This window comes from Chroicocephalus ridibundus, chromosome 5 (assembly GCF_963924245.1).
Source record: "Chroicocephalus ridibundus chromosome 5, bChrRid1.1, whole genome shotgun sequence".
NCBI lineage: Eukaryota > Metazoa > Chordata > Aves > Charadriiformes > Laridae > Chroicocephalus > Chroicocephalus ridibundus.
In genome coordinates this window covers 82,107,906-82,120,825 of record NC_086288.1, presented here as the reverse complement: position 1 = coordinate 82,120,825, position 12,920 = coordinate 82,107,906, and the positions used below count along the sequence as shown (strand labels likewise).

Here is a 12,920-nt window from a genome sequence, read left to right as displayed (position 1 = left end):
TAAAGGTTTGTTTTTTAATCATAAAGGAGTTGAACATTTCCACTGAGCTTTTTTGCTATTTGTCAAGGAGCACTGAAGGCTATTGTAAAGCTTCCACCCTCCTGTCTCTCGCCAAAGGAGGGGAGCTCTTTAGCAAAACCCGTTTAGATCTGGTGATAGCAACAGGACTTCAGAATTCGAGGGTTTTATCAGTTCGTTGACTTCTTATCGCTAAACCTGCTGTGTCGTATTTGTTTATTCACTCACTTTGGGAGGTGAGTAAAAAATACTTGGGGTTCTGGGGTGGGTTGTGTTGGTTTTTTTTTTGGACTGACAAGTGGACTGAGGGAGGTTTTCATTATCAGCTGCAAGCTGAGAGAGGGCGTGATTTCTCCTGTGCTGGTAAGTAATAATATTCTTTTGCAAGATCCTGGACTATTATATTGAGAGGTGAAGAGAGAAGTTGGAAGGGGAAAGAAATCTGTATTAAATGCCATCTTCACTGAAAAAAATGTAACTTTTACACGCAAAAGGGCATAATGTGTGCATATATTAATATTTAATCTGTTCTGAATGGGATACTTGAGGTATTTCAGTGGGCTTTCTCACCTGGTGTCAGAAAGGCGTTAGATAGGCCTTTGAGCTTGAAGAAAAGTCGATTTATTCATTTTTTTCGCCACTTCATTCTTGCAACTGATTTGCAAATGCACGTTACCAGGGTTGGGGCTTTTGGCCAGGGAGGGGGGGGAGGGTGTTTTGTAGGGTTTTTTTTTTTTTTTAGTTCTAATCTGGCGTGGTCACTGGTTCTTTCCTGAGGACGCCGCGCAGAACAAGGGCAGCCCTTCAGAGGAGGCGGGAGAGAGTCAGTTGTTTTGATTTCCCTCCGCGGTGATGGATGATGGATGTGAACTGCTGTGTAAGGTCATTGTGCGCGTCACCCCGGAGGCAGCGTGGCGGGCACAGAAAACACACGGCAACGTCTCTCTTCCTTGGAATCCAAATGGGTTGAAATGAAGGCGGCTCTTTTCTGCCCTCGGATTCTGAGGACACAGTATACGACTGGAAAAATACAGATATATAGGCAGACCCTCGGCCGCTGGGTAGGGGAGTCGTGAGAATTGGGTTTGTTTTTAGGTCTCCTGCTCTCCCACTTGCCCGGGGTAAATGGCAGCGTCTCTCTCCACTCCGGGGTCACCTTCTGTAAAATACTGGTGATGGGGGACATCAGCCGGGGCTGACAACATCTACCCTGGTGCTGAATGTCGGGGCTTTGGGATTGGGATTGGGATTGGGCTTGGGGGGTGATGAAGAAACGACTACTAAAAACCAAGGAGAGAAAGCACGCTATGGCAAAATGCAAAAAAGTGAGATCAAAACCCTTTCAGAATTGTGCAGGGCTAAATTCTCCATTTCCCCGGTGATCCGTGGTGTCTTTTGACCGTTCTGTGCATGTTGGAGTGCCTCATAATTTGTAGAGCCTGACTAATTACGAAGGAGCAATTTGGCCTGCGCGTTTGCCTCCCACCCTGCTCCTGTTGGCAAAAAAGAGACCCTGATTATGTATTTGTTTTCTTTTTTTTTTTTTTTTAATTGGGGTAGACATGCATACGGTTTCTCTCTGAAAGAGGAAAAGAAAGGGAAAGCTTTAGTAATTGGGCTCCTGTACAAATACCTATTTTATAATTGCTTTCTCTTAGTATTTTTCATAAACTGTAACGTGTTGCCAGTGCACCGTCAAATATTGCAAAGTTCTGTGTATTTCCTGGCTTGATGGAAACTAAGCACAGAGCAGACAAAGAGATGCTTCTCTGACGGGACCCGTTGCCGGAGGGATGGAGGGATCCCTACACGCTTCTCTCTCGTTGGCCGTTCAGTGACGAACTAGGTCAGTGCTCCGGTTTGGGTCTCTCAAGGATCTTTCTTGTCTGGAGAAGACTTCAAAGAAAGTATTTTTTTTCCTTTTCAGAATCCAGTAAGGGATTCAGAAAAGCATACACTTAATTTCCTAAATTAGACTTGACACTCTACATCTTTGTGTGCATCCATGTGTGCGCATCTGCCCGGGTGTGTGCCTCGACGACTCCGATTAGAACCTGAGAGCCCTTCGGCAGAAGATTAACAGACAAAAATCAAAGCCCCGAGTGGCACTTCTCAATTTGTTCCAAGCTCTTGATGTGTTTAGGACTCTGGCCAAGACAAGGTCGGAAAATGTCTTCGAGAGCTGCCTGCTCCAGTGGGCCAAAGCCAAAGCTCCCAAAGTCAGTCGGAGACGCCTTTTGCGCTGCTTTGATTTGGAACGGGCCCAACGGATCCAAGAGTCGCTGTGATGAGAAGCTAAGTGATGGCATATGCGCAAATGAAATCCTGCTGTCCTACATGTCTGAATTATGCTCATTTAAATCCCCAGAACGCACACGAGTGCTCAACAGCCATTAATTCCTTATCCGCCATAACGAGCTTAAATTGTGAGCTGAGGTCCCTGGAAGATTTATGCAAGTTTCTTCTTTTCCTTAATTGGAAAAAGTTGGCTTTTTTTAAAAAAAAAAAAAAAAAAAAAAGAGTAATAATAATAAAAATTAATCCTTCTGGTTTAGTCGCGATTTCTTTTCTTCTACTTACTTACATCCGAGATGTTGACACTAGAGTATACAGCCCAGACACTGAATTCTCATGAGGCAAATATGTTAATGGTTTATGGATTACAATAGCTATTATCCCATTTACTCTGGGAACAAGCTATGAGATACAAAAAACGAACGGTATAACGGATAAAACTACTGTAACCTAGACCAAAAGTTGTTTTCTAAAGATGAGAAGTGGAAGGTCTCATTGGCTGTCTTTCATTGGCTGGCACTATTTGAACAAAATGTGCTGACAATTGTGTCAGGCAACTATAATCCTTAGACTGCAACTATACATTACCCTACAAATTGCTGTAAATGGAAATAAACAGTGGTGCTCAGGGGGACAGGCTTAGCCGACACAGAGCAAAATAACCCGCTGCGACTACAAATGAAGACCATCATGGTTTTTTCCCATCATTTAATTCTTAGAAGTGTGTGTATATACTACTAAATCCACGAACTCCAAATCAGAAATATGTTCTGCATTGGATGTATGGGTGCGCAGGCAGAAACGGGAGGGATAAATGCCCTCCAGCACTGGGATCAGCCATTCACGATTTTGGTGTGATTTTTGGAGCGTCAAATGGTCCGCTGGTATAATCCCGGGAGCTGGGAACCAACGGCACATTTAGAGAGCCGTCACCACGAAGTGACCTTGCGTTGCTGCCTCGGTGGTTGGAAGTCGGTGGGAGGTAAGAAAAGAAGTTCGGCTCATCCGCAGATTGGTGCCATCCTTCCTCCTTCAGCCATAGCAACTCTTGGATCCTGGCCGGCTTATAATTTTAGTTTAAAAAAAAATAAAATAAACGAACACAACATTCAATACTGTCGTTAAAAGCTGGAGCATTTCTATCTCCTGTGCAGAGATTTTTTTTGCTCGGGATATTTTTTTTTTTTAAAATTTTTTACCAAACCCTGCTGGTTTGGTATTGGTATTGGAACTGGAACTGGTATTGGTATTGGGAGCTTTTTATTTTTGTTCTGTGTGTATATTATTTTTTTTTTTAGCACAAGATCTAGGAGGATTTTGCCCTGTTTAAACATCCGCAGCGGAGGCAGAGTCTGATTTACAGTTTACGAGAGTATATTCTGAAATTAAATCCGTTATCAATACGGTGCTACTTGGGCCCTCTCTTTCCAAGGCCACCACACAAGCGTTCCTCTTTGCTTACAAACTAAATCCCTTTCATGCTGGCGAGAGTCCTGGTACAAATAAATATGCCAGGGGCGCAAAGGAAAGCAGGCTATGAATGAAGGTATTTTGTTTTGTTTTCAAAAGGAAGGAAAAAATACAAACCCTGGCGCTGGTGGGATGAGGATGTTTACAGGATAATTTGAGCGGGGACTAAAACAAAAGGAACGTTTTCAGCCTTTCTGATTAATAGCTGGTTGTGCAGCGCCGTGGAGATGGGAGGCACGCTAAGTGTTATTAATTAATATTCTTCCAGGATATTTAGAAGGTATTTATAACATTTATGTATTTATGACAACAAAAACGTTTCAATATAAAAGTGAATTATCCCGGAAAAAATGCCAAGCTTTTGATCTGCTTATACATCACATCCCTGCAAGCCTTTTCCTTTCAACCTGGAGTTCCATTCAAAAGCAGAAAGATATACAGCTGACGTTTCAAGCTGAACGACACTACGATAAACTAGGGTTTCTCCAGAAGATAAAATACATCATAAATCGGTGTAACACTTACCTCATTTTAAATATTACTGTCTCCTTTTATCAGGTAACACTATATAACCTCCCCTTACCTCCTTTCTTCCCATATTTTATTTGGTATATTAATTCTGAGCAATGATCACAACCAGAATTTTTTTTTAATTAAAATCAAATATATGGCTTTGGAGGCTTAGGTTATCTGATAAAAAATATTTTAATTAAAAAGATACCAACTCTTTTGATTCCCCGATGAATTGATAATAATTGGAATGTACGGTGTTAATTTTGATCTGCGCTCGGTTTCTTAAGGAAATAATTCCTACCCTTCTTCAAAGTCAAAAATAAATGAGTAAAAGGAAATCTCTTCAGGGGAAGAGGAGTCTCTGGCCCGTTGGGGTTTTTTTTTATTGCAGGTTGTCACAAAATCACCCATTCTTCGAAAGAGCTAATTACAGTTGCTTATAAAGCTATTTTATTTTATTTATTTTATTTTTCTAAGAATAAGGAAATAACTTGTTTGACTGCAGTAGCTGCGTTTCTCCTTCCATGGCACTCTACCTCTGGCGGAACATTATAGCGCTCACAAAAGCACTTGCTTTGCAAACTGCCGGCTCCGTCGGGATGAGTCGGGAAGCCGATTGCCCGGAAGGGAGGATTCCCCCCGCCTCGCCCCGAGGAGTTGCCTGGAGCGAGGCCGGATTCCGGCGGGTCGGGAAGGCGGCGGGTGCCGTGGGTCTGCCGTGCCCCGTTACAGGAAAGCGGTGCGAGGGGAGGACAGGAAAAAACATTCTACCACCTCAAGAACAAATCCAGAGCATACAAAACCGGGAAAGAGAAAGCGAACGTTGGTTTGGAAAAAAGTAAAAAATTAAAAATGTGTTTATTTAAAAAATTATTTATTAAAAATTTGTATGCCGTAAACCACTGTCAGAACACCTTCTTTTTCAGGTATTTTCGAGAACTTCTGGGCCAAACTTCTATTTGAAAATTTAGTACAAGGTTTTTAAGATGGATGAGAGGTTTAGGAGTGGTTAATTATTATTTTAAATGGCACCTCAGTGTAACAGGAATTTTATAACTGAGACAGAAACAAAAGTACAGAACTTGACTGGCAGCTACCGTATAACGCTTCCTGTATCATTTAAGAAAAGCTGGAAATACAAGATGCATGTGCCTAAGTTACTGAAGAAGGGCGCTTTTTGGTTCCCTTTAGAGATTGTTGTACTTAATTAGATATTAATTCCAGGTGGGATGTCACCTGGAATTCTTTCATTCAGAATGATTGATTTTTAAGATCTAATCTGTTTTTATAAATCACTGTATGAGCACGACTCAGTTCAGAGCAGTGATTTAATTCTGTTGTGACTATTCTGACCTGGAATATTCAGCAAGGATGGGATGTGCGGTGAAAAATGTTATGGAATACTCTTCTGAATAAAAGCATTTAGATTCAATGTTTTTTACAGAAATTTGAGATGTCTTTATTTTCCAAATCTGCTGATGGTTAAGCAAAAACAACTAGCTACAATCAAAATCACCTAAATTTAAACAGGTTTTTTTTAGTTGAAATAAGCTTTGCTTTTTTTTTCCATAAGAATTTAGGATAATCTACACACGCCGTCCCTAAGCTGCTGATAAAATACAGAATCGGGAAATGGCGAGAAGCTGAGTGCGCCCTTGAACCCTGGGGTAAGAGCTAAAGCTGTTCCTGGGCCACCCGCAGGAAAATGGCCACCAACGATGGGTGGCGGCAGCATCCCCAGGCTGCCGAAAGCCCTGGGGTCTCGGGATTTGGGGGGTTGTTCCCTCCCTTTAACGTGCCTTCTGCCTAACACGCTCCTTACTCAACCCATTGCTAAGTACCGTGATCTCCAGACGCGCGGGACGCTGCCCATGGGCACCAGTGGGAACCTCTGGCCGAGGTGGGGAAATCAGACCCTCGGAGCCCGGCTGTAGGCACAGACTCTGCTTTGGCTCGGCAGCCGCAACCTGTAACATTTCTTAACGTACACAGAGTTGATTAATGGCACTTTTTCCCCAAGCTTGCAAATACTCCTGGCCTCGAGCCTGTCCTTGGGAGCTCCGTAGGTCGTGCCGAAATGTTTTCTTGGGCGTCAGTTTTCTCTTTTCATGCGTCGTTGTGCCTCGATCCTGTAGCAGGGGAAGGGGTAGGAATTATTTATGCATACTATTTGTTATTTTATATGTTATTTCTGCAAAGGTTTCATAAGTTCTAGTAAGATTTGCCATTTGGAATATTTCCTGAACCTGTAAGCGTGTTTAGGGTACGAGAGAGGATGAAACTTGATCTGGTGAATCAATGAAATCCGGAATAAAAGAAATTTAGAAACAGGTAGGCAACTGGTTTTAATTCTTTAACATTAAATTAAAAAATGCTGGTGTCTGAAGTGGTGTCACTATTTTCTTATCATTTAATGTTATAACTTGACACTTTTGCTGTCCGAATATCTACCTAATTGCCATTAGGTAGTCACAATTACAGAAGTAAGGAGGCATTCTGGATAGATGTTGTACATCAACACCAATCCTCGGTGAGCGGTGTGCTCGCCTTAGGGTGAAAGGCGCCTGCTATCGACTCCCCAAGAACGCAGACGGTTGGTGTTTTTTAGTCTTTTTTAGGTCTGTAGTAGGAACAAATAATCGCCGACCGGCATACAAAGCTCTTCTCCGCTGGGTCAACAGCGCGGTTTAGAAACAGGTTTGTGGCAACGGGCCATCCAATGGCTTTGGCTCGTCTTTCATCTCCCGCCTGCGCCGTGTGCTCCGCGAGACATCAGGAAGGGCCAATATGAAGAAATTTGGGCTGCTTGAAAGTTATGTCAGCCCGCGCTTTTCTTGAGTAGGGCTTAAAACAACATATTTCTTATCTCGTTTGTTTTTTTCTTTCTTTCTTTCTTTCTTTCTTTTTAATGAATCAATCTTTTATCATCTCCCGTCACAGAAGGGCAACATTTGTTTCTTTATTTTGTATATGATGTTACTCCAATAGATAACAGGATATTGCAGTCTTTGTGATGATTTAGAACCGAGACGGGGTGGGGGGGGGAAGGGGGTACAGTTCGTTTTCCTTTTTTTTACGTGCCGTTCCTCTACCTCCTTTGCGTTTGGCTTTGCCGGGGCTGGGTTGACCCGCAGATGTGCCGGAGACGCTCCATTGGCTCGCACGCCAACGCGCACATGTGCTGCCTCTTCCACCCGCGCCCACCCGCCGGCGCTCCTGCAAACAAACCCCCCCCCACCACCACCACCACCACCCCCGCCGCCGAAAACGGGGCTTGGCGACGTGTTCTCGCTGCAAGCAAACAAAAAAAAAAAAACCCAACAACCCGCCCCCCCCGATCCCGCGTATCCTGCGAGGGGAACGCTGAGGAGCGATGCCGAGGGCTGCGTTCGTGCTCGTCGCCTCCCGTTTCCCCCCAGGGAAATTCCCCGTGCTGCCTGGGGAAACCTTCCCCTTTGAAAAACACGACCCCCCACACACACACACACTGCAGCCACGGGGCCCCGGAACATGCGCTTCGTGCGCAGTTTGGTGACGGACCGATACGTATCGCTCAGGGCGGTTTTGGTTTTCTGGTGGCGGAGAAGCAGAAAAAATAACATTTCTAAATATTTCTGAAAAATGGGCGCGTTCGCCAGTTGAAATGCCGGTGGAATCGGCTGCTCAACGAGTACGCCAAATTGTTTATTCTTCATTTTTGGAAATCGTTTTATTGTTCAGAGAAAAAAAAAAAAAATCACAAAATTTCAGAGGAAAATCACACATATTCTCTCAAGATAACAGTTATTATTCTGGTTACACCTAGAGCAAAACTGTAAACTCATAAAGTTACATCTGCTTACGTATTTTGTAAGATTCATGCTGTGTTCATGAAATAGCCTTTTTTTTTTTTTTTTAACCAGAAATAAAGGAAATAACTTTGAAACTTCACAAACGTTGCCGCCAAGCTTTGCGTTTTATAAATCTTGCTGGCGTTCTTTAAATAACTTTATTCCCTCATCAGAGAAAAAAAAAAAAAAAAATCCAACTTGGAACTCTGCTTTACTGCAAAAGGTAGGAAAATTTGTTAAAAAGGAAGTAGAGGATCAATTTACTGTTCGATGCAGTACAGAAGTGAAACAGTAAAACGCTGCAATGGTATGTTGGAAGCATTTAATTTTGATAGGCATGATGTATAGCTAGGGAAGTGAGTGTACTCAAATAATTATGCTGTCTTTGAAAGACCAGGCAATTTAAAAGTAGATTATCCAATGAGGCCGAAGTAGTAGTTGTCAAATTTTCAGGAAGTAATTAAACAAGCAGAGGGTCTCCCTTTTTTACTGCCCGTTTCTGGGTTACGTAGGGATTATGAAGAGAGACAAGAAAAATGACAGAGCCGGCGAAGCAGCACATCAAACTCCCCTGGAAGAAAACTCTTTTTTTTTTTTTTTTTATTCTTCATTCTTTATTCTTTAAGGTAGGTAACGCTGCGCGGGACTTTTGGGGCAGGTATCCGAGGAAACGTGCCCTTTGGAAAAGCAGCGGACAGCATGGAGGGCTTTGGGGTTTTTTTAAACGCCTGTCAATGAAATCTGTGTCGCCTTAAAAGACCAGTTCCCTGTTTAGGGTTTTGGCTTTTTCTTTTCTTTCTTTTATTTTTTTACTTCTTTTTGCTTCTTTTTTCCTGCCTTTTTTTTTTTTTTTTGCCTCTTCTGTTACTTCGTTTTCTTTTTTACTTATTTTTTTCTTTTTCCTTTTTCCTTTTTTTTTCTTTTTCCTTTTTCCTTTTTCTTTTTTCTTCTTCATTTTTCCTTATTTTTTCTTCTTTTTTCATTTTTCTTTATTTCTTCTCTTCTTTTTTCCTTCTTTTTCCCTTCTTTTGTTTTTTCTTGTTTTTTTCTCTTCTTTTTCTTCTTCTTTTCTTGTTTCTTTTTTCTCTTCTTTTTTTTTTGCTGCCTTTTTCTTTTTTGCTCTTTTTTTTTTCTCTCTTCCTTTTTTCTTTCCCAGGGCTTTTGTTTCGACCTCGGCTCATCTGGTCGGCTGCCATCTGGTGCTCTGCCTTCTCTCTCCCAAAGTAGGACCACGACAGTTTCTCCAGCCACTGTGGTGCTGCCGAACCTTCACCCAGCTCCTCACCGCTCCCTCCGCCCTCCTCCGGTGGAAGGAACCCCCAGGAATTTTCGATCCATGGAATAGCCGCCTCTGGGTCTCTCGGCAAGATGCTTTTCGGGTAAGGAGCGTCTCTCCGCTCGGGTCTTGGTGGGGCTGAGCCACGCGTGTGCCTGCGGGAGCCGGGCCGTGGGGTGGGATCCTGCGCCCACGTTCCCTGTGGGGGTGCAGCTCCAGGATCCCAAAGCACCCGCCGGCCAGCGGGGCCCCGGGGGGCAGGGCCGGGTCTTTAACCCCACCTATTTCCACTCGCCTCGCCTGGGGATGGACAAAACCACTCTGTTTTTTATGATTCATAAGCCAAATTACTCCACGGAGAGGCCAGGTAACTCTGTGGCTTCTACTCCGTATCTCAAATTTATTTTAAATACAGAAATTGTGGTTTCTCCTAAAGTTTTAAATTTTTATTCGTGCCTTCCCAGTTTTCAGAGGCACCGAGTCTCTCTCTCTCCCAGTCCCTGGGTCTCTGGCGACGACCGCAGGACCGTGCGTGGTCCTTCTGGGAGAAACCCAGTTGCAGTTGATGAGGGACTCAATCCAGCAGTGACCAGAAGATGTCTTTCGGATGAGGCACCTCGGGGAATTCCTGCAGAGAAATTGATACTTTCTCAGTCCCGGGTGGGCTCAGGGTTGAGTTGTGATTATTCAGAGTCAAATTTCAAGGTACACAGGAAACTTCAGAATCAAAAAAATACCCAGTTATGGAACTGAAGTAACACGGACCCAAATTGAAAGCAGAATCAAGCATCCGAGACCGGAACTGTGATTCATAAATCCTAAAACTTTTGTGCTTAGTCCATAGTTGTGGCTTTTAGTTTTTGTCCCCACAGACAGGTTTCAGTTGCCATAAACAAGTCACACAAAATTTAGTGGTTTTGTGAATTCTTATGTTACCCTCCTAGGAATCGCCCCGGAGTATCTGGGTAGTGAGCGTTGCACCAAATCAAGAGGGTTTCTGCCTTCGGGAAGATGAGGAAAAGGCTGATTTATCTGCGGCAGGTGTCCCGGAGCATCCCTAACGATACTCCCGTATCTCATCGCAGGGAAAGTCCGGCAGCTCTCTCCTCTCCTCGCTGCCACGCCACGGGGGAACTCTGGTGGCGAGGGACAAACAGACGGGTCAAGGTACCCCAGGAAAAAGAATGGCCAAGCTCAGGGTAGGTGGAATGTTTGGATACTTCGAACCGTGGCTGCGTTTCGGGGTGTCTGAGAGGGCAGAGAGCCCTGGACAGCAAGTCTGGCGCGGGGCCGGGCTTTGGCACCCAGACCCTGCTTTGGGAGGGGGGCTGGATCTCCTATCAGTCATTGTTAAGCGAAACAGAGCCGAAACCTGAGCCTCTCTGGGATATGGATTAATTTTAACGGTGTTCCCGACTTTGTAACAACGAAATATCTCATTTTTGGCGGTAGGGCAGTACTCAACGCTGCTTTTTCAAAAAAAAAATATCCCGCAACGTACACGCAAAAAGAAACCGAGCGCTTCAAAGCGTGGCCCCGTTTCAGCGGTGCCCTGTGTTGTCCCAATGCCGCCTCCCCCTCTGAGGGCTGTCCCTAAATCCGTGCGCACTGAGCCCATCGCCGGTGGCGGGGGGGAACCGAATAGAGCTCAGCAGCCAACTGCGCGGCTTTTAGGGGCGTTACCCCTTTCCCTGCTGTTCTCCGGAGGCGCACAGTCACTGTCGCAAAGCGGCGGTTCGCAAGACGGCCAAATTAATAAGCGTTGAATAAGAAGACGTGCTCCTTCCAGCCAGGGCTCCGGAGGCGTTTGGTGGGATCGTTGGCTTAGGCGAAGGGAGACTCGCGGCTGGTCTGGTGGGAGGTGTCTCTGCCCAGGGCAGGGGTTTGGAAGTGGGTGGCCTTTAAGGTCCCTTCCAACCCAAACCATTCTGTGATTCTGGCCGTCTGACTGCGCAGACCAGCTCCCATCCCCGCGCCGTCCTCCCAGCTCAGCGTGGGCTACCCCCAGGACGGTCCTTCAGCAGCTCATGCTCTCCTTTGGGTAAGAGCTCACCACCCAGCTCACGCCAAGGCCCACAGAATGTGTTTCCGAAGCATGTAAAAGCAGGAATGTCGGAATTCAATACGTGAAAATGGCTTTCATCCTTATTCTAAAATTTCCACCCCCTTTTTCTGCATATTCCAGCCGAGCAGACGCAAGAGGAGGAACCACAACGGTCCCACCCCAGGAGGTGAGGGAGCAGATCCCATCAGAAATGCCTCGGTAAAGGGCGATGGGCAGCAAAACACACTCCTGCCCTGCCAGAGCCTCGGGGAACCCCCCGGCGGGCCCAGATGTGCCCGTGCCCCGCTCCCAGCAGCAGCAGCCGGGGCCACCCGGGGGGAAGGAAGGTCCCTCTGACCGGACTCTTGGAAAAACAGAAGGCAACCTACGGATTTTGGAGAGCCAGACCAACACGGTAATCGCCTACACGTAGTGGGGGTCGGTCTCTTCTCCCAAGGAACAGGCGATGGGACAAGAGGAAACGGCCTCCAGTTGCGCCAGGGGAGGTTTAGGATGGATATTAGGAAAAAATTTACACGGAAAGGGCTGTCAAGCATTGGAAGAGGCTGCCCAGGGCAGTGGTTGAGGCACCACCCCTGGAGGTATTTAAGAGACGGGTAGACATAGCGCTTAGAGATATGGTTTAGTGATGGTTTTTGTCAGTGTTGGGTTGATGGTTGGACTCGATGATCTGCAAGGTCCCTTCCAACCTGGGCGATTCCATGATTCCATGATTCTATGAGGCATGACATTTCTCCTGTGAGCAAACTGCTGGCCCTGCCCGTTGCCCCAGGAGCTCCTTCTCCCCCCCGGCAGCCAGTGCACTAGGGCCAGCGGGGAACTTCCCATTCCGATGGCAGAGCCGGAAAAGGCTCCCTCCGCCTGCTTTGTCAGCCTCTCCTAGGACAGGCTCCCCCAGGATTCCTCCCTGAGCCGTCGGGATTTACAGCTGTTCGCCGTACCCGGTCCCTGCCCCGAACCGCAGGACCTGGGCTCGCGATTGATGCTGCTGAGGATGGAGCAGCAGCACCGGGATCCCGCCGGAGGCAGGGGGGCACCCACGACGTCTCCCGGGGCAAAATTCCGTTTCAGCGAGTCCGTGGCTGCCTGCACAGCAAGGAATCCCAGAGCGGTGCCGTAAGCAAACCTCCGTTCACTCACTGCACCAGAAGTGAACCTGTAAATGAAACGTGAACTTAATCCTTTCCTGTGGCACCTCTTGGGGCAAAATTCCCTTTTCCTGGGTCCATAGCTGCCGGAGCAGCAAACAATCCACTTGTTAAAAAATGGGAAATACACTTCCAGCCCGTGCCTACCAGGAATGGGGAATGGGGCTGGCAGAACAGACAGGTGTGGTAACTATTTTTAAATGGTGTCTTGCATTAGATTCTATCCAATACCATTTCCACGGGTAAACCTCAGAAGTGACCTTGGAAATGAAACGCACGCTTTCCTTTTAAAAACGGGAATTTGA

The 12,920-nt window shown here is 45.8% G+C and overlaps 1 protein-coding gene across 1 annotated transcript; it reads left to right on the top strand.

Annotated features, from left to right (window-relative positions):
* Positions 1 to 4,895: 4,895 nt before the first annotated feature.
* Positions 4,896 to 12,263, top strand: LOC134515837 (uncharacterized). Its single transcript, XM_063335288.1, has 4 exons — positions 4,896 to 5,134; positions 9,283 to 9,505; positions 10,488 to 10,601; positions 11,588 to 12,263. The coding sequence occupies exons 1-4, from the start codon at positions 4,896 to 4,898 to the stop codon at positions 11,801 to 11,803; spliced, it is 792 nt and encodes a 263-aa protein (XP_063191358.1). The 3' UTR covers positions 11,804 to 12,263.
* Positions 12,264 to 12,920: the final 657 nt, after the last annotated feature.

Bases quoted from the DNA above. Each gene is read 5' to 3' on its own strand.
- LOC134515837 (XM_063335288.1), top strand. From the start codon at position 4,896: ATGAGTCGGGAAGCCGATTGCCCGGAAGGGAGGATTCCCCCCGCCTCG. The intron at 5,135-9,282 runs GTAAAAAATTAA...TTTCTTTCCCAG, and splicing joins GAACGTTGGTTTGGAAAAAA to GGCTTTTGTTTCGACCTCGG. The intron at 9,506-10,487 runs GTAAGGAGCGTC...ATCTCATCGCAG, and splicing joins CTCGGCAAGATGCTTTTCGG to GGAAAGTCCGGCAGCTCTCT.